At 34.9% G+C, this 19,365-nt stretch overlaps 1 protein-coding gene across 1 annotated transcript in view; it reads right to left on the bottom strand.

Moving 5' to 3' along the window:
• Positions 1-2,782: 2,782 nt before the first annotated feature.
• The window catches only part of LOC130050762 (orexin receptor type 2-like), a 39,207-nt gene continuing 22,624 nt past the window's right edge, over positions 2,783-19,365 (bottom strand). Inside the window, exons 2-3 of the mRNA XM_056151216.1 lie at positions 9,527-10,064; positions 2,783-4,899 (exon numbers count right to left, since the gene is read on the bottom strand). Coding sequence (XP_056007191.1) covers positions 3,850-4,887 — 1,038 coding nt within the window. The 5' untranslated portion in view covers positions 4,888-4,899; positions 9,527-10,064 and the 3' untranslated portion in view covers positions 2,783-3,849. The remainder of the gene's footprint in view (positions 4,900-9,526; positions 10,065-19,365) is intronic.

Genomic DNA, 19,365 nt, shown 5'->3' with positions numbered 1-19,365 from the left:
GGTTGATCTTATGTCACATTCATATAGTGGCCTCACTGATATTTGTAATATTGCACATTTGGTGTTTGATGACTCAGAAAATGAAGTATATTTTAAATTATATCTATTATTATATGTTGATGACACTGTAATATTAGCTGAATCTGCAGAAGAACTACAATCTTCTTTGAATGCAATGTTGTTGAATTGTCAGACTTGGAATCTGAGGGTTAATGCGGAAAAACCAAAGTTGTCATTTTTTGCAAGAATCGTAATGTAGACAATGTTAGATCTAATGTCAATGGGAAGCAATTGACTGTAGTTGATGAATTTCAATATTAGGTATTAAATTCTCTAGAAAGGGTTCTTTTAAATCTAACAAAGACAGACTTGTACAACAAGCAAGAAAAGCCATGTTCTATGCATTACGTAAATCTAAAAAATTATGCTTACCTATAGATATACTATTACAATTGTTTGATTCAATGATTGCTCCTATCTTGATGTATGGAGCAGAGGTATGAATATAATAATATCTTTGAAAGAGTGCATCTTGAATTTTGTAAGTATATATTTAAAGTTTAAAGATATGTACACCAACCTGTATGAGATATGGGGAACATGGTAGAATACCTACATCTATTCCTATTAGTGCAAGAATGATTGGGTTTTTTTTTTGGGAACGCATTATCAAAGGTAAACATGAAAAGATCTCCTATACTTTGTACAACATATTATACAAGTTAGATAGAGGAAAAGTGTATCATTCAAAATGGTTAAACTGTATAACAGATATCTTAATTAAAACTGGAAATATCCTGATTTGGAATGATCAGCATGTTGATGTTAACTTTTATTTATATAAAAAGGGTAAACAGTCTTTTGTTGAAACCTGGATGATGAAATATATAACTCATCCACGTGTTCTAATTATAGGATGTACAAGACAACTTTTGATTTTGAAAATTATTTAACTATACTTCCACAAGATTTACTGTATAATTTTTGTCGTTTTAGATGCAGTAGCCATAAATTGCCAATTGAATCTGGCAGGTCTTTAAGTATTGATAGATCTGAACGATTATGTACTCTTTGTAACAAACTAGAACTAGGCGATGGATTCCATTATCTGTTCAGTTGTACTTAATTTCTTCATGAAAGGTGTAGATTCTTGCCAAAACGCTTAACTGATTGTCAAAATACTATTAGCTATAGTGAGTTAATGAACTGTAAAGGCAAATATACTATGATAGGACTTGCCAAATTTATCAAGTTAGTACTGTCCATATTTGTATGATATTACCTTCCTGTTGTGTTTCGTTCATTGTGTTCATCAGTGTTGTTGTTGATTTTACCTTTTTTGAATTATTGTGCTCCACGTGGATACTTTAGTGAAATAAAAAAAAGTTTCAAAAAAAGGAATTGTTCCCAACTTGATAAATGCCGAGTATTTGGTGAAGGAGGAATAGATCGAACTATCAAAGCTTATGTTTGACGAGGCCATGACATCAGCAGGGCTCGAACTCATGACCTCTAAGTTACGAAGCGAGCGCTCTACCACTGAGAATTGAAGGTAAGTTCACATGATTTTATAATGCCATCTATTTCAAGCAAACCTTTTGTTATATATAAAATAAACGAATGGTTATCGCAAATTCATCATCAATATAATTACTGAATTAATTGAATTTTAAAAATATACATACCTGTATCACGTGTAAGGAAAGGATAACATAGAATGCTACAGGTGTGTCTGTCACCTTATCCTTAGTTTGCATATGAGATGTGTTTTTTTTTTTTTTTTACAACGTAACCACCACCATTTTTATCACTCAGTACAATAGTGTATCACTCTTCTCACCAATGTAGTTTATCGATACTTGTCGTTTTTGTGTGTTATTTGTTTATGTAATATATGTCTCTTGATAAAGACGCGGGTTGCGTCGAAAATTTGAGTTTTAAATAACCAACAGTGTCATGGCCTTTTCAGTGCTTATATATATATATATATATATATATATATATATATATATATATCCAAATTGTGTTTTTAAAAAAAATCACAGTGTCCGGGTATAAAATATTAAAAGAAATAGAATAAACAGTACACAAAGTTAAAAATTTAACGCAAGCGCTTTCATTTTATAATCCTCAGGCGTTACATTTTAAAATAGTTTTGAAATGGTCTGTTTCAAAACTATTTTAAAATGTAACGCCTGAGGATTATAAAATGAAAGCGTTTGCGTTAAATTTTTAACTTTGTGTACTGTTTATTCTATTTCTTTTAATATATATATATATATATATATATATATATATATATATATATATATATATATCCAAATTGTGTTTTTAAAAAAAAATCACAGTGTCCGGTATAAAATATTAAAAGAAATAGAATAAACAGTACACAAAGTTAAAAATTTAACGCAAGCGCTTTCATTTTATAATCCTCAGGCGTTACATTTTAAAATAGTTTTGAAAAAACATATTTAATATATGGTTTGATATAATATATCAGGTGAATACAAATTTTAAATAATGAATACAAAGTTGTTTCCATTTTATAAACTTAGAACAGAATCATATATGAAAATATATATATAATTACTAGGTCTAATTATTTCATTGCCTTCTAAAACAAATATTGCATTCATAGGTATGAGTAAAACTGTGTGTAACTGTTTGGTATTCATCGCACTACTTTTTCTCGTGGAGGCTTATGAACAAGCATGGAGTGTCGGTAATCACGCGTTAGAAATATATGAATGAGTTGTTTCGTTGTATTAAGGATCAATTCAAAATGAAAGTGATTGATAAGAGGAATGAGATATACACATGTAGACCATCTATATCATGTGATTGGATATTTACACTATCCAACTCGTTGAAATGGTAATTCATTCGTTTGACAAGCCACGTGAATAAATAAACCATTTCAAAAGAGTTGGATAGAGGAAATATCAAAGAACGCTATATACATGTAGATATCAATCCTCTATATGCATGGGTTTAAGCTCTCGATGCAATCCATCATCATGTGACTTCAGTCACAACTATTTCGAGGACCTTGACTTACAGAAATATACGGGGATACACTTACATGAATATTACGATTGCCCTTGTAAAACGTTCTTGATAACAAAGTCCGTTTGAATGTAAAACTTATACGGTACCAATTTTGATGCACCAGATGCACATTTCGACAAATAATGTCTCTTCAGTGATGCTCAAGCCGAAATTTTGGAAATTCGAAATGATAATAAACTTGTAAGAACTAGTCCCCAGATATATCCGGGGGGAAATGGGTACAACCACCAGTTCGTAAAATACTTGTCTACCAGAGCATAATATTCACAGTGTATGTATTCCCTGGAATATTCAAGAAGAAAGATAGTTATGTAATCAGTACTACGTCATCTCTCTACTGAAGTGATACACATCGAACGCCAGAATAGTCTAGGTCACGGGTGTCAATCAAGTACAAGAATTACACAGCAATACATATTAACTTAGCCTTTCATGTTTTTACGTGTAACTGTGATTCTGATTTCAAAGAAAAGTTTAAATTTTGATCCAATTAATCAACATAACGCTTACACGAAGTACACAATACCCGTAATAGAATACATAAAACATCATATTCATTCAATGGTTTGATACATATTTACAAAAAATGTACACATAGCATAATAAGATTGGGCATGCTCGCTTGCGTGTGTGTGGCATCCCACTTGAAATTTTCAACATATGCGTGCACAATGTAAGAATACTTTAAATCTTATATTTTTGCGATTGAATTATTCACAGAAGAAAGATAACGACAGGATATATTCAAATAGTTCTTTACAACAAGGATCTTTGGTTAAACTATCCCCGTCCACACATTTTCTTTAGCTCTTGTCTGAATTCGTTATCAGTGAACAGGTAGACGAGCGGATTCAGAATTCCGTTGAGTGCTACGATATCTGGTAGATATTCCTCCACCACATCCTCCAGTTTGGAAATTCTCCGTCTTGGGTAGAAGTATCTATTTGTGACGGTAATGAACTGGAACACTGTCTGCGAAATAAAGCTGACTATCAAAAACATGGATATAATGGCGAATCTAATCGCAATACGTCTGTTCCTCTCAGAATCCTGGTCGTCTGCTAACTTTTTAGCGCGATTACTCCCTCTTTGAGGTGTTCCACTACCCGACGGTTCTTGTCCAGATTCGGAACTGATGGTAATAACTACTTGTTTCATTTTCTGTTTTGATCTTGCTTTCTTCACCAGGGCTGCTCGTATTCTTATTTGTAATACAATAGTTATTATAATAAAAATTGCAGCTGCAGCGACGACAAAACCTAAATGTACAATTGGTAACAAGTCGCTGTCATATTTGTTATCGATAGCACACCTGGTAGCGTTAATATTTTCGACTAACACATACCTTCTACCATGAATCAAATAAATCGGAACATCTACAAGAAAACTTAGTAAGACTGTGCTTACGCAGATAATCTTTGAGTGGGTAACAGTGATCTGTGGCTTAAAAGGTGTGCATATTTTCTTGTATCTCTCAAATGCAATGACGCTAATAATCAAAACAGAGGCGTATCCGACAGAATTCCCTATATAGTGGGATATTTGACATATATACATGAGATTTCCCTGATTGTAGACAAATATCATTCTGCTCATCTCTTTAGCAACATGTGCAATACAGGTAAACAAGTCGACAATTGATAGAAATATCACGAAGACTCTGTAATTAGATGATGCATTAATACGTGTACCGAACACGTGTAGAACTAGAATGTTCCCAATGATTCCTATCAGATTGAAGAGATAGCTTGCAGCGCCCAGTGGAGCCCTCTCCTTCCTCCCTTCTATGTTGTGTTCCAGCAAAAGTACATTTCCCATACCGACGAACGTCTTCAATACAGAGAAAATATGGGGAAAAATTAAAATGCGAGACATCTTTATAGAGTGTGATATAGAGAAAGAGTGTGAGAGAACAATTACATCAATCTTTCCTTACGGAATGCATGATTACATGGATAAATGATGCAATGGACAACACTCGCTATGAGTTTTACATTGGATGATTCTTCAATTTCTTGACCAAACCACTAAAAATATTTAGATGACTTTCATGGAACAGTAAATAAATAATAACAAGAGACCTACAGGCCTTATCGGTCACCTGAGTACTAGTTAAAAGTATCACAAGTCCCACCGGCCTTATCGATCACCTGAGTATTAGTTACAAGTATTACTAGTCCCACGGACCTTATCAGTCACCTGAGCATTAGTTAAAAGTATCACTAGTCCCACGGGCCTTATCGGTCACCTGAGTACTAGTTAAAAGTATCACTAGTCCCACCGGCCTTATCGGTCACCTGAGTATTAGTTAAAAGTATCACTAGTCCCACGGGCCTTATCGATCACCTGAGTATTAGTTACAAGTATTACTAGTCCCACGGGCCTTATCGGTCACCTGAGCATTAGTTAAAAGTATCACTAGAGCCAAAGGCTATCAAATCCTGTTCTTCATATCGAAGCTGAATTCTGATATTTAGCAACAATATAAAACAAGATGTGTTCTTAAAACTTAAAATGCCATCGAAAGTGACTATACTGATGAAAGGCTTTACATACACTGTAATGTAATATGTGCAACATTAACGCGAGATGACTAATTTGGATATGTCCTAGTGTTAAAATCCTAAGGTTGCAAACTTAATAATTTGGGTATATACTTTTTTTGCTTTTCCTGAACATGCAGTCAGTTTTTATATCGTAACAACAAACATAAAGACGTCATTCAAACGATAAAAACAATAATCACTTTAATAAGTTTGGTCCCACCCTAGAACCAAAACTGTTACCCCCTGGAATCATGAAATTTACCATTTTGGTAAAGGTAAACCTACTCCTTCTAATTATCTATTTAGTTTCAATTTAGTATCAATTTTTATAGCATTAAAGAAGATATTATTTAAATATTTTACACATATATACTATATACTAAGTTTTGGCCTCATCCAGGGGTCAGAACGTCTACCCCCACCCCCACCCCATCCAGGGATCATGAAATTTACAGTTTTTGTGGAGACCTTCTTTCAATTGTAATGAAGAGTTTTGAAAATTCGTAAATTTTTGGCAGTTTTTACCCTGCCCCTAAGGCCTCAGGGTTGTAGGAGTCCTGAAAATTACAATTTATGCCACCTTGCCCAAAATATGCTTCATACCAAATTTGAAAGGGATTGCAATGGTATTATCAAGTAGTTAAAATGTTCTATTGTTCACACATTTAATAACTGACCATTTTGGCACTCATCCTGATACCAAAATCCCTTCCCGTGGGATCATCAAAATTACAATTTTGATACTGGACGACCGGTTCTTTCTAAATATCCATTTAGTTTCAATTTAGTATCAATAGCACTAAATAAGCTGTTATCTATATAAACAAAGAAGTTAATAATAATATTATGTTCGAATGTTAACGTACGACGGACGACAACCAATTGCAATAGGTCACCCAAGTAAACTATAAAAAACAAGAGGCCCATGGGCCACATCGCTCACCTGAGTCACCTTGGTTCATATCCGTATATATTTGCATGTAAAACCGTAGTCCCTATTATGGCCCCAAACCTACCCCTGGAGGCCATGGTTTTTGCAAACTTGAATCTACACTATGTCAGAAAGCTTTCATGTAAATGTGAACTTCTTTGGCCCAATGGTTCTTGAGAAGAAGATTTTTAAAGATTTTTCCCTATATATTTGTAGGTAAAACTTTGATCCCCTATTGTGGCCCCATCCTACCCCAGGGGGCCATGATTTTAACAAACCTGAATATGCACTATATCAGAAAGCTTTCATATAAATATCAACTTTTCTAGCTCAGTGGTTCTGGGAAGAAGATTTTTCCTATATATTTGTATGTAAAACTTTGATCCCCTATTGTGGCCCCATCCGATCCCTCGGGGGCCATGATTTTAACAATTTCGAATCTGCACTATATCAGGAAGCTTTCATATAAATCTCAGCTTTTCTGGCTCAGTGGTTCTTGAGAAGAAGATTTTTTAATGACCCTACCCTATTTTTACCTTTTCTTGATTATATCCCCTTGGAAGGTGGCCTGGCCCTTTATTTTTAGGAAATTAGAATTCCCTTTACCTAAGGATGTTTTGTGCCAACTTTGGTTGAAATTGGCCCAGTGGTTTTTGAGAAGTCAAAAATGTTAAAAGTTTACAGACGGACGGACGCCGGAATACGGGTGATCAGAATTGCTCACTTGAGCTTTTAGCTCAGGTGAGCTAAAACACTACACAAAAGTTTTAAAATGTCGATGGAAGTGGAATTTCCATTTTCAAACATTTCAATCATAAAAGAAAATTGTAAAATACAATTATATTCACCCCTTTAGAAAACAGACTTTCATCAATGCCTAGTTTTTTAAATATCAATTCCTCTCACCTCTAAGTACAAAATGAAATAGCTCAATTAACATAGCAATTACCATTCTTACAATGGTAACTGATGAAATCGGCATGGTTGCAAAGTATTTTAACAAGAGAATATCCACATTGTTTTTAAAAGTCTAATTACACTGTAAAATAATGCAATAATAGGGAGAGCAGTGAAATATTGCGATGATTAAATTACAACATAGACCATAACTTTTATATATGTATTATACATTTGGAACTTGTATGACAATTTCATCTGTAATTACTCAAAAAACAACGAAGTCACATGACGATCAAAGCCGTAAAGCAAAGGCGAATATAACGAAGTTACATGATGATCAAAGTCGTAACGCAAAGGCGAATATAACGAAGTCACATGATGATCAAAGTCGTAAAGCAAAGGCGAATATAACGAAGTTACATGATGATCAAAGTCGTAACGCAAAGGCGAATATAACGAAATTACATGATGATCAAAGTCGTAACGCAAAGGCGAATATAACGAAATCACATGATGATCAAAGTCGTAAAGCAGCATTGCACTATTTTACAACAATCAGAAACATTGAATCGACTCATGCACTGATAGTGAAGACATACATATGCAAAAACGCCTAACACTGGTGTGACTTACAACTCCACATCTAACCAATACCGCCGTATAAGTGGAATTTTTAACGAGACACAAATTTAGCGATTTTTCCATGAAAATGGGTATAAATATTTAACAAGATCTAATTCTAAATACTTATGATGCGGCATAAATTGTTGGTGATAATCAATTTTGGCGATCCCGAGACCCTCGCTAATAATGCCAAAACTAAATCCTTGCTAACAATTCTTCTTATGCGGTAGTTATTACAAGTGACCGTGTATCTCGTGTACAGGCATCTAACATGATCTAAACATGACAGATTTTGACATTTATATTGGTATGTCCATTTGAACTTAAAATGGTTGTCCCGGCCCACAAATTTAATCTCTTCTATAACGTGAAGGGTGCGAGGGACGAAGTACATTAGGGCAAAATACTGTTCACAGTAGCCTGGTGGTTAGGGAGATCACTTTGCAACCCGGAAGTTCCGGTTCGATTTTCAATCGTTGCGTCACGTCAGATGTGTATAAATGTGTATTTACTGTTATACGGAAGCCCATTTAGGACCCATCAGAAAAAAAAATTTGATTTCGAAATAAATTCCAGAATTTCTTATTACAATTTACATTTGTCATCTTAAACTTTTAAATTCATTATAACAAATTGAATTTTTATAACGAATTTGTTATGATAAATATAAAAATTTGTCTTAACGAATTAAATTTGAAAACACGAATTGTAGAAATGGTTATACATTTCATCATATTGCAAAATTCTAAATAACGGTTTATAAAATCGTTAATGTGAAATCAATATATAATTCATGATAACGAATTGCAGAATTAGTAGGAATAGATTAAGTTGTTTGAAATTATAGATTTTTGAATCCAGTGACACGGATTTTATTTAATTCGTTAAAGCGAATCAATACAACCTGTTAAAACGAGTAGTTATCAAAAACAATTTTGTAATGAATGAATTTGGACGAAGATGTTGCAAGATCAGGACTTTCAGAATTCGTTATTTCAAATTTCATTCATTATTTAAAATTTTGAAATCCGTTATTACGAAGTTTGCACATTTGTTATAACGAATTTAATCCTTTGTAAGGAATTTTAAAGTTTGAAATAACGAATTAAATTCAAAATAACGTATTCAGAAATTCGTTATTTCAAATTAAAAATATTTTGATAGGTCCTAAATGGGCCCCCTTACTGTTCCTTCACCGGGCGTCCGACATAAGAATATATATTCAGATATGACCTTAGAAATGGAAGTGGGCGTTGAAAAATCATCCCTCTTTACTACGGTCGTAATCGTCATACATGAGCAAAAATATGGCATGTGACTTAAAGCTGCCAATGTTTGTACAATGGGGGGGGGGGGGGGGGTATCAAATGGGACGCAAAACAACGTGTGGAAGCAAAAATTAGGACAATGAGGAAATATTACAATGCTGTTAAAAGGCTCAATACAGTCCACTTACCGATAAGCCCTGTCTCCTGTGTAAGAAACAGAGAACGTACCGTGTGGTCAGCTAGGTTCGCTTTAACTTTCTGTTTTGCTCTCAGTCAGTTTTACATCAGCTAGGTTCGCTTTGACTTTCTGTTTTGCTCTCGGTCAGTTTTACATCAGCTAGGTTCGCTTTGACTTTCTGTTTTGCTCTCGGTCAGGTTTACATCAGCTAGGTTCGCTTTGACTTTCTGTTTTGCTCTCGGTCAGGTTTACATCAGCTAGGTTCGCTTTAACTTTCTGTTTTGCTCTCGGTCAGTTTTACATCAGCTAGGTTCGCTTTGACTTTCTGTTTTGCTCTCAGTCAGTTTTACATCAGCTAGGTTCGCTTTGACTTTCTGTTTTGCTCTCGGTCAGTTTTACATCAGCTAGGTTCGCTTTGACTTTCTGTTTTGCTCTCGGTCAGGTTTACATCAGCTAGGTTCGCTTTGACTTTCTGTTTTGCTCTCGGTCAGTTTTACATCGGCTCTGTGTTCACGTAAGGTCTACGCAGAGTCAGTCAATCATTCAATCTGGAAAACAAGTATGTGAACCATTAACTTGCATGTATGAAAAATTCCCGGATACGATGCATAATCAGACACAAAAATGTTGTTCTTAACATAACTATTTAAGGATGACTCGGCCGCACATACGATACCAAACGTTTTAAAGGTCCCACTATTTGACAGGTGCACAATAGCAATCCTTCTGTCCGTCTGTCAGCAATTTCTGTGGCACGTGATACCTAAAAATTCCTTGTTAAGGTTGTCCTAAATTTCATACATACTACTTGCATTAGACAGAGAAGGAACCCCTTTGAATTCCAGATTTATGGGTCTTACAACTTTTAAAATATTACAATATATCAATTGCTACATGGCATAGGATAACTTAACATTCCTAAGGAAATTTTTCCTAAATTTTACACGTAATACATGGATTAGATAGAGGGAGACTATTTTTGATTTTCAGATTTATTGTGGGGCCTTTTTTCTATCTGCAATCAATTGTGCTTCTTGTCAACATACTCTTCCTAACCCTAAAAAAAGAAAGAAAAGTTAAAACAAAAAGGTAATCTTACCAACGCCTTACTTCCTCCGTTTTAGGATCCTTGTGCTGCTGTAAAGAAAATGCTTCGTTTTTATATGTCCCTCTCGACTGAAATCGAAATTCCCCAGCGGTTCATATGTCACCGTCAACAGATTTGTTTAGAAATTATCACTTCATAGATACGTACAAAACACTGTCATCATAAGAGCTATCACGTTGTATAATTATCATTTTTCTCAAAGAAAACCCCCTTTTTAATATTGTATGATATATAAAGCAATTTCCATCACATATAGACGAACAATAATGGCTATCCATTTACACATGTACAATCAGAACTGTCGAATCATGCTATTACCTGTTTGATTAACACTTGATTAAAACCGCTGTCATATACGAGTGAAAAATATCCTGAATATAATAAAAACAAATTAACGTCTTTGGAAAGCATAAAGGCTAACGCATTGTATGATTATATTTTTCTAAGAAATACTGTTTGATATGCCAAGCAATTTCCGTCCCATGCGTACGAACAATAAAGGCTCTCCATTTACAATCAGAACTGCCGGATCATGTTATCATTTGTCTGATAAACACCTGATTAAATCTATGGTCATATACCTGTGAAAAATGTCCTCAATATAATGAAAACAACCAGTGACGTCAAAAACATGAATTCAAATGCATGCAACACAAGCAGTATTTTAGTTTTCTTATCATTATCCATATTCTATGCTAAGAGATTGGAATGCAAGAAATCATAACATTGTGCAAGAAAATTGCAAGAGTTTCTTCAAGATAATCCACATCAACGCACAACATTGTTCTATCATTCAAGAATTTGCACATGTTTCACGGGATTAAAAATATCGTTAAATTACTTAAACGATACGTTTTAAACTTAAAGTGGCTCATTACAGTGAGATTAAGCACCTCGTATAAAGCATGGTATCACCATCGAAAAAATAATACAAGCTCTCAATCATTTTATGTGATATTTTAGTAACATCCCCACCCGAGATGATAAAAAAATGCAAATAAAAGTCCAGTGTGCGGTTTGATTTGGTGCATGCTATAAATATTTAAAATACCATGCCTAAAAGACTCAAATAGAATTCTAATTTTTTAGAACAAACTATTCATGAAAATTGAAAACGTTACGTGTTAGCATATATTTTTTTTTTTTAAATCTACAGATAAAATTTTCATCAACAATCCATTGGAATTCACATGGGCACAAAATGTGCTCCCTTTATGAGCTGACCTGTTTTTATATCCTTACAAAGTAGAACTGGTTCAAAAGCTTCTATATTAGAAGAAAAAATATTTTGTTGTGCCCTTCAATTCGATCTTTAGAACTCTCGACCTCCCATTTATAAAGCGAATGCTGCCACATTATATATCCAGGTGAACTCGAAATAAAGTACACCACAAGATCTTCCACATCTGCTTCATACTTAGATATTTTTTGAACATAGATGTTAAGGCAAACTAACAACTCAACTTATGAAAAACAGAATGGCTTCAGCTGCTCCATCGTCAATTTTTAAAATGTCTGTAGGAATATTCCTTCAGCTGATTCGATATGCATGTAGCACCCAGTTCTCTGTATGGTCAGGTTTTAAATCGGGCATTCCATAAGTTGATGTTACAGGGTTTAAAGTCAGCATTTTGCAAATTGTAATGTCGTTATAACAATTTTATTTACCAATACAACTTGTTATAGGTAAAATGCTGACTGACATGTTGTATATAAATTGAGGCTGCTCTTTGTCCACTAATTTTGGCTACAAAAACTCCGTTTACCCAACCAAGATATATGGTTCACAGCGGGTGTGCCTGGTCGACAGGGGATGCCTACTCCTCCTACACACCTGACCCCACCTATGACATGTACAGGGATCGGTTTGTGTTCCCTACGCTTAATTCCTTGTAGTAATTATGGGATTGATCACAGTTCGTTGACTTCATCTTGTAAACATAAACGAAGAGCATGTGTATTGTGCATTCACATAGGGATCCAGCTTAGAATAGGTCCTCAGTACCCCCCATGCTTGTTGTAAGAGGCGCCTAAATGCCGGGCGGTCCTTCGATTGAGACAGCAAAAACCGAGCCCCCGTGTCACAGCAGGTGTGGCACGATAAAGGTCCCTTCCTGCTCAATGGCCATAAGCACCGAGCATACATGTAGGCCTAAATTTTGCAGCCCTTCACCGGCAGTGGTGACGTCTCCATATGAGTGAAATATTCACGAGTGGGACGTTAAACATATTCAATCAATAATTTTGATTGTGTTAATATCAGCGGCGGATTTAAGAGGGGGCGGCGCAGCCGGAGCGATCCCCCTAAACTTTTCAAATTTAAGGTATATCGTGGTATTTTGTTCAGGAAAATGTACTAAACGATAAAAGAAGCAATAATTTTTTCCACTCCAGGAGAAATAAAGACAAAATATTTTGATATCTTAAATTACTTTATTGGGATAACTTAATTTTTTTCCAAAACCCCTTAAAATTTGAGTCATTTTATAAATTTCACCTTCTTAAGAATGATAGAAATTAGTACAAATGACTAAATGGGAGACATATTTCAAGCCCTATAAAATTTGTAAAATCCAGGAGCCCCCAGAGTTCCTGCCTCATAAAGTGCCCCCCCCCCCCCCGCCCTAACCGCAATTCCTGGACCCGCCCCTGAATATGGCTATAATTTTTTAACAAAAGAAGAAAAGTATGAACATTTTCGCTGAAGTTCATGAAAAGATAACGAACTATGATCAATTGCAAAACTTCTATTTAAGGAATACAAAATTAAAAGCTGACACTGACAATACTGACACTGACAACACAGACAATACTGATAATACTGACACTGACAATACTGACACTTATAACACTGATACTGACAATAATGACACTGACAACACAGACAATACTGACACTGACAATACTGACACTTATAACACTGATACTGACAATAATGACACTGACAACACAGACAATACTGATACTGATAATACTGACACTGACAATACTGACACTTATAACACTGATACTGACAATAACGATACTGACAATACTGACACTGACAATAATGACACTGACAATACTGATACTGACAATACTGATACTTATAACACTGATACTGACAATACTGATACTGACAATACTGACACTTATAACACTGACACTGCAGACACTGACAATACAGACACTGAAGATACTGACAATACTGACACTGACTGCGTTTTCTATTTTCAGTCTGATTCATCGTTTCTCGGGGGGTACTAACATTCTATTTGGTATAAATGATAGTACTTATAGTATCTTGAAATTTCATTGACCTAAGATATATTTCAAATCTGGGGTTTCATGTTTCATACAAGCATGTAGGTTTACAAGACTTTATTTAAAATATTTGTAAAATCACAAGCCCCCCCCCCCCCCCCCCCTCATAGGCATATAAATGTATTGTATGAAAATAAGATATGTATGTCCTTCTCTTGACCCACACTCCGTAAAGGAGACAGGTCTGATAAATCTAGAGTTGACTTGTTTTGATATTATTAGAATGAACTGGCAGTTTATGAAAACATATCTGTCATCTCATATTGTAATATGATAATTATGATGTTTATTCACTTCATTAAGGACCCGGGGGTGGGAGGGTATGTACAGTTTAAATAGAAGGTAACTATAACAATATGAAATAAATAACAATCATGCAGATGTACTACTACTGCAAGAGTTCACATTGCTGCACTGCACACATTTAACATACATGTAGTGTTACATATGTAATACTGATTTCAGACAAGATTTTAAAAATTAACATAATAAAATACATGTTATGTGTGTGTAATTTTCAATATATCAGCATTTTAAAGTTCACTAAACATGCATTGGGACACACAATTTTAAAATTGACATTGTCTGACACAGTATAATTAATGATTAATACTGACTATGCAAATATTAATTATGATGATTTTTTCTAAGCATCATCCTAAGGACCAGTGTAAGTTGAAATGGGCTTCCAGCCAACAACTTCAACAGCAATTTGCCATGAAAATCAGCAAGAAAGGTACAATATTTTCTATCTTAGTAAGATAGAATTTTTCATTTTAACACCAGACATTTATAAAGACAATTCTTAGTATATTAGATATTCATCTTTTTTTTCAATATTTGAATATACAGAATATATTTTTTATAACAGGTACTTCATTTACATTGATGATGTCATATCCCCTGGACCCCACAACTTTACAGGTTACAGAGAGAATTCAAGAACTTCTGCAAAATGTGGGACTTGGATAGAATCAATAATGTATTTGTGAGCCCAGAGCAATGGATAAATTGTGCAACATACTAAAGTGTGAATTTAATGGAAAACAAGTACATGTACTCATGTATTACATGTCTTTTTTAAAGACAATAATATTGTATAAATATAGAGGAAGTGTCATTGTTGATTATTCTAAGTTTTTGATATATCAAAATCAGTAAACATTTGTAAATGAAAATAAAATAACTTTAATCAATGTGTTTGAATTTCTCATTTTCTACCCCACCCCCACCCCCTTACACACACACAGTGCATATATACTGTGAATGCAATATGCATGCATTCTAAGTTATCCAAGCGAGTTTTTGTTTCAGTGTGAGACTACAAGTAGGACTCATAAACTTATGAAGAGACATATATATTTGTGAGAGCAAGATAGCTGATATGAGCCTTGGGATCAATGGGTCGAGCCGCGGTGGTGGTCTAGAGGTTAGAGCGTTCGCCCCGCATGCGGAAGGCCAGGGTTCGAATCCCGGCCGCGACAGACCTGAGTTGTTGAAACAGGTAGTGACAGTTCCATTGCCAAACGCTCAGCATGAGGTGTGAATGTCAATGGTCCTCGGAGATGACCTTCAAAACGGATGCCCAGTGTCACAGTAGATGTGGCACGCTAAAGAACCCTCACTGCTCAATGGCCGTAAGCGCCGAGCAAAGGCCTAAATTTAAAGCCGTTCACCGGTCTTGGTAACGTCTCCATATGAGTAAAAATTTCTCGAGAGAGACGTTAAACAAGATACAATCAATCAATCCATGGGTCGATTGGGTGGAAATCTTTTTATTTAAACATATTTGGTGCACTATGCTGTATAATCATATCAATTTCTTATAATAGGTATTCGTGTCTGGTTATAATAAAAAAATGTATGAAAAATAACTAAATATTAATGCAATCATTGTGAGTGCAAAAAGGTCAATTGCAAGAGCACATACATAAATGCATTGGCGGATATAAGGGGTGGGGAAGGGGGGGGGGACAATTAACCGGCGCGAGCTCCCCTAAAATTTTCAAGTTTAAAGTAAATCGTTGTCTCTTGTTTAGAGAAATATATACGATAAAAGAAGCCATAATTTCCTCCACTCTCAGAGAAATGAATGTCTGACAAAATCTTTTGATTTATTGAATTACTTTTAGTGGAAGAACTGCTATTTTCTCCAAAAACCCTTAAAATTTGCGTTATTTTATTAATTTCACCTTATTAAAAATGACAGAAAATAATAAAAATGACTACATAGGAGACATAATTTAAGCCCTATAAAATCTGTAAAATCCAGGAGTTTCTGGAGAATCGCCCCCCCCCCCCCCCCTCTTCAAGGCGGCCCCCAGATCCCTGCCTCATACAGTTGCAACACTCCCTATTATTATTAAAGACTATTATGAATCCCAATTTAGTGAGAAATTGAATGTCTTTTCATATTCTTGTGACACATTATCATGGTTCTTTCTCAAATTATTTCAAATCTTGAATTCAGCTCATGAAGCAAACATCCGTGCCAATTTTCTTAGGTACTGACTCGATATTAAACGCGAGTGTTGGAGAAAAGTAACTACTTTTATTCAAAGCATTGGGCATTCTGTTTCTTAATACGTCTGTGCCTTCCGTGCTATATGTTTTAGACAAAGAAAACTCTCATTTATGCTGGGGCCTCCGTGGCCGAGTGGCTAGAGCATCTGTAAAAATTACTATCATAACGTCTTGAGGTGATCATATTACAATGTACATGCTGAAATAATCGAGGGCGAAATTACATTCTTTAGAACACTTGAATTTGAAATAAGAATTTATACTTTAGCACACTAATTTAAAAATAAACAGTGATTTTCATTATCAGTAGCAGGGTGAATATTTTACGCAAGCTAGCAGTCGATCTCTACGATAGAGGTTTACTCTTTGTAACGCTTAGAAAAAGATCTGCACGATGGAGTCTAAGAATCGTCTTTGAAGGTATTCATAACGAAATCTTGTTAGTTATTCAAAAACTTTATTTGCACTGGAAATATTGCTCGTAGAAGAATAACATAAATAAATAAAAGGACCCCTAGCCAATGCACCTGTGGTATCAACTCAAAATTAATTTATATTTCATGGTGATCTTAAAGATCTGCGTGTTTTACGCTGTTGGAAACACAGCGTGCATTATTTCTCTTGCTAGACGTAAGAAATAGATGGGAAACCAAGATATTTCCTTGGTCTTATTTTCGAATTACTTTGTTATTTTTGTATACAATGTTTAAGCGAACGAATGAACGGTTAATTTTGTTGATACACATGTAGATGGGTTTCATGGAATATATTAACATTTTACCGAGGGCACATGCAGCTCTACTATTATTCTCCAAGGACTAATGAAAAACATATCGTTATCAATATCTTCATTAGCTTGATTTTAATTAGTAAATTCTGTATCGATCATATTCCGCGTTATTGTGAATTCAGGGAACAGTACATTATGTATCGATCATATACCACGTTATTGTGAATTCAGGCGACAGGAAATTCATTGTCCTCCTGATTAACGACTACATGTATGTTCCGATATGCTAAAATATCAAGAAATATTCAGATGTTTTCATTGCAAAATATTTGCAAGGTAAAATTACACATTTTAATTTCTATTTTTGCTTAGTAATTACCAACACTTCGCACCATTTCAGATCGATCATTTGTACGCAACCACTGTTTCGGATTCTATAATCCCCTGTATGGAAGTTTAGGAGGGTATGTAGGACCGGCCATGCTTGGGTTATTCTATAAGGACGAGGCATTAGAAAATTAACTTGATTTCACGAGAATTAATCTGTATGTTCATTTTGTTGTTTTCCATCCCATTCGATGAAATTTCGCTCCCAAATTCTCACCTATGCATAGTTCTTATACCAACTTCACATACAGTGACACGGGGCTTCCAATTTGAAAACACGCGCGACATTCAGTTTTTGTTGGAGGCGCTTAGCACCTTAACAATCTCTACTGAAGCATGTTTAGTGTCTTAGGTTCTAAATGGGGAATGTCCGGTTGGAAAGACTGGGGACTACGATTTGATTGATTACTTCGCTCCTCCCTCCAACTGCGGTGCTGGTCTGGTGAATACTGCACATTCCATCTGTGTGAATACTGATTACTAGTAGTATGTGTGTTTAAGAAGTGCTCGGAACTGCTTCGTAAATCATAAAGTTATTATAGTATTATCATAGTGAATATGCAGTTATTCACACTTACTATGATTGTAGATATTGGTTTTAGTAACACTTCTGGTATTTCTGTGGTAGTGTTGTCTTGTAAGGGTAGTTAGACAAAATAAATGTTAATGTATGAAGCTCTCCACACCATTTTCTGCAATTTCTAACAAGATGTATACGATTCTTTAAATATTTCACATTCTGTCATTTTACACCCTTGGATTACTATTTATCAATAATCATTCAACCGCTACTGGTTTTTGAATACGTTGCAAGATTTATTCTGTTGGTAAAAGCAAGTTCACTAATTGTACAGTATGAGGTTAAGTGACAGGGGAGTATTCACATGATAGTCCGATCTATAACTATAACATAAAACATGAATTTCTTATGAAAGTTATAAATCGATAACATTTGTTGACAAAAATACCGAGCATAGAATCACACTGTCCTACTAAAGTGGTGTGGATAATTTGAAATTGGAAATCTGATCCATCGGAGCTATACGAGACACTCCCAACAAAATAACAACATGACACGAAGAGATAAATAATTAACAAGTTGTCTCTTTTTTAACATCAACATATAAGACATGTTGCAAAACTGATTGCAAAGACTATGCAAATTTTGTATCAATTGACATTTGATTAATCGTATGTTATTTTACTCCGTATTGGCGATATTTCATTTCCTCATCCTACTGACAGATAAGTTACAAATACATTAGAATTTCAACATTCTTGTTTAAAGTCAGATTTCGCAAAATGATGTGATCTTTATACCGATCTAATTCACAAATACAATCTGTATAGGTCGCATATATCTGACATGTTTCATACAAATTGGTACGTCGTTCTTTACATACCAATTTTCACTATGGATTTCTCCGTTTATCTGATCAAGATAGAGGGCTCACAGTTGTTATGATCGGTCAATCGGAGATCCTTACCCTTCCCAGACTCGTGATTCAAACTTTGTTGTCTCCAGCGGTCCGTGTTTGCCATACTCTTCACTTTTTATTCTTTACAGGACGCTGTTTCATCAATAAGTGTAAATTTTCAACTAGCTAAGTCTTACGCCGACTACGTAAATCTAGTTACGTACAATCTTAGTTTAGCGCAAACCGAAACGACGTAAATACATGCGTACGTTACTACTCGACTAAGGTTTCAACTAAGCTTACGTGCTTAGTTACCGCGCCCTGAGCATGCGTGCATCATACTTTCGGTTTTTTCACTTGTCGTCTGGACCAAAATAATG

The sequence above is a fragment of the Ostrea edulis genome, chromosome 10, assembly GCF_947568905.1.
Source record: "Ostrea edulis chromosome 10, xbOstEdul1.1, whole genome shotgun sequence".
Taxonomy (NCBI): Eukaryota; Metazoa; Mollusca; class Bivalvia; order Ostreida; family Ostreidae; genus Ostrea; species Ostrea edulis.
Note: the sequence above shows the minus strand (reverse complement) of the source record. Positions and strands in the feature narration are given on the sequence as shown.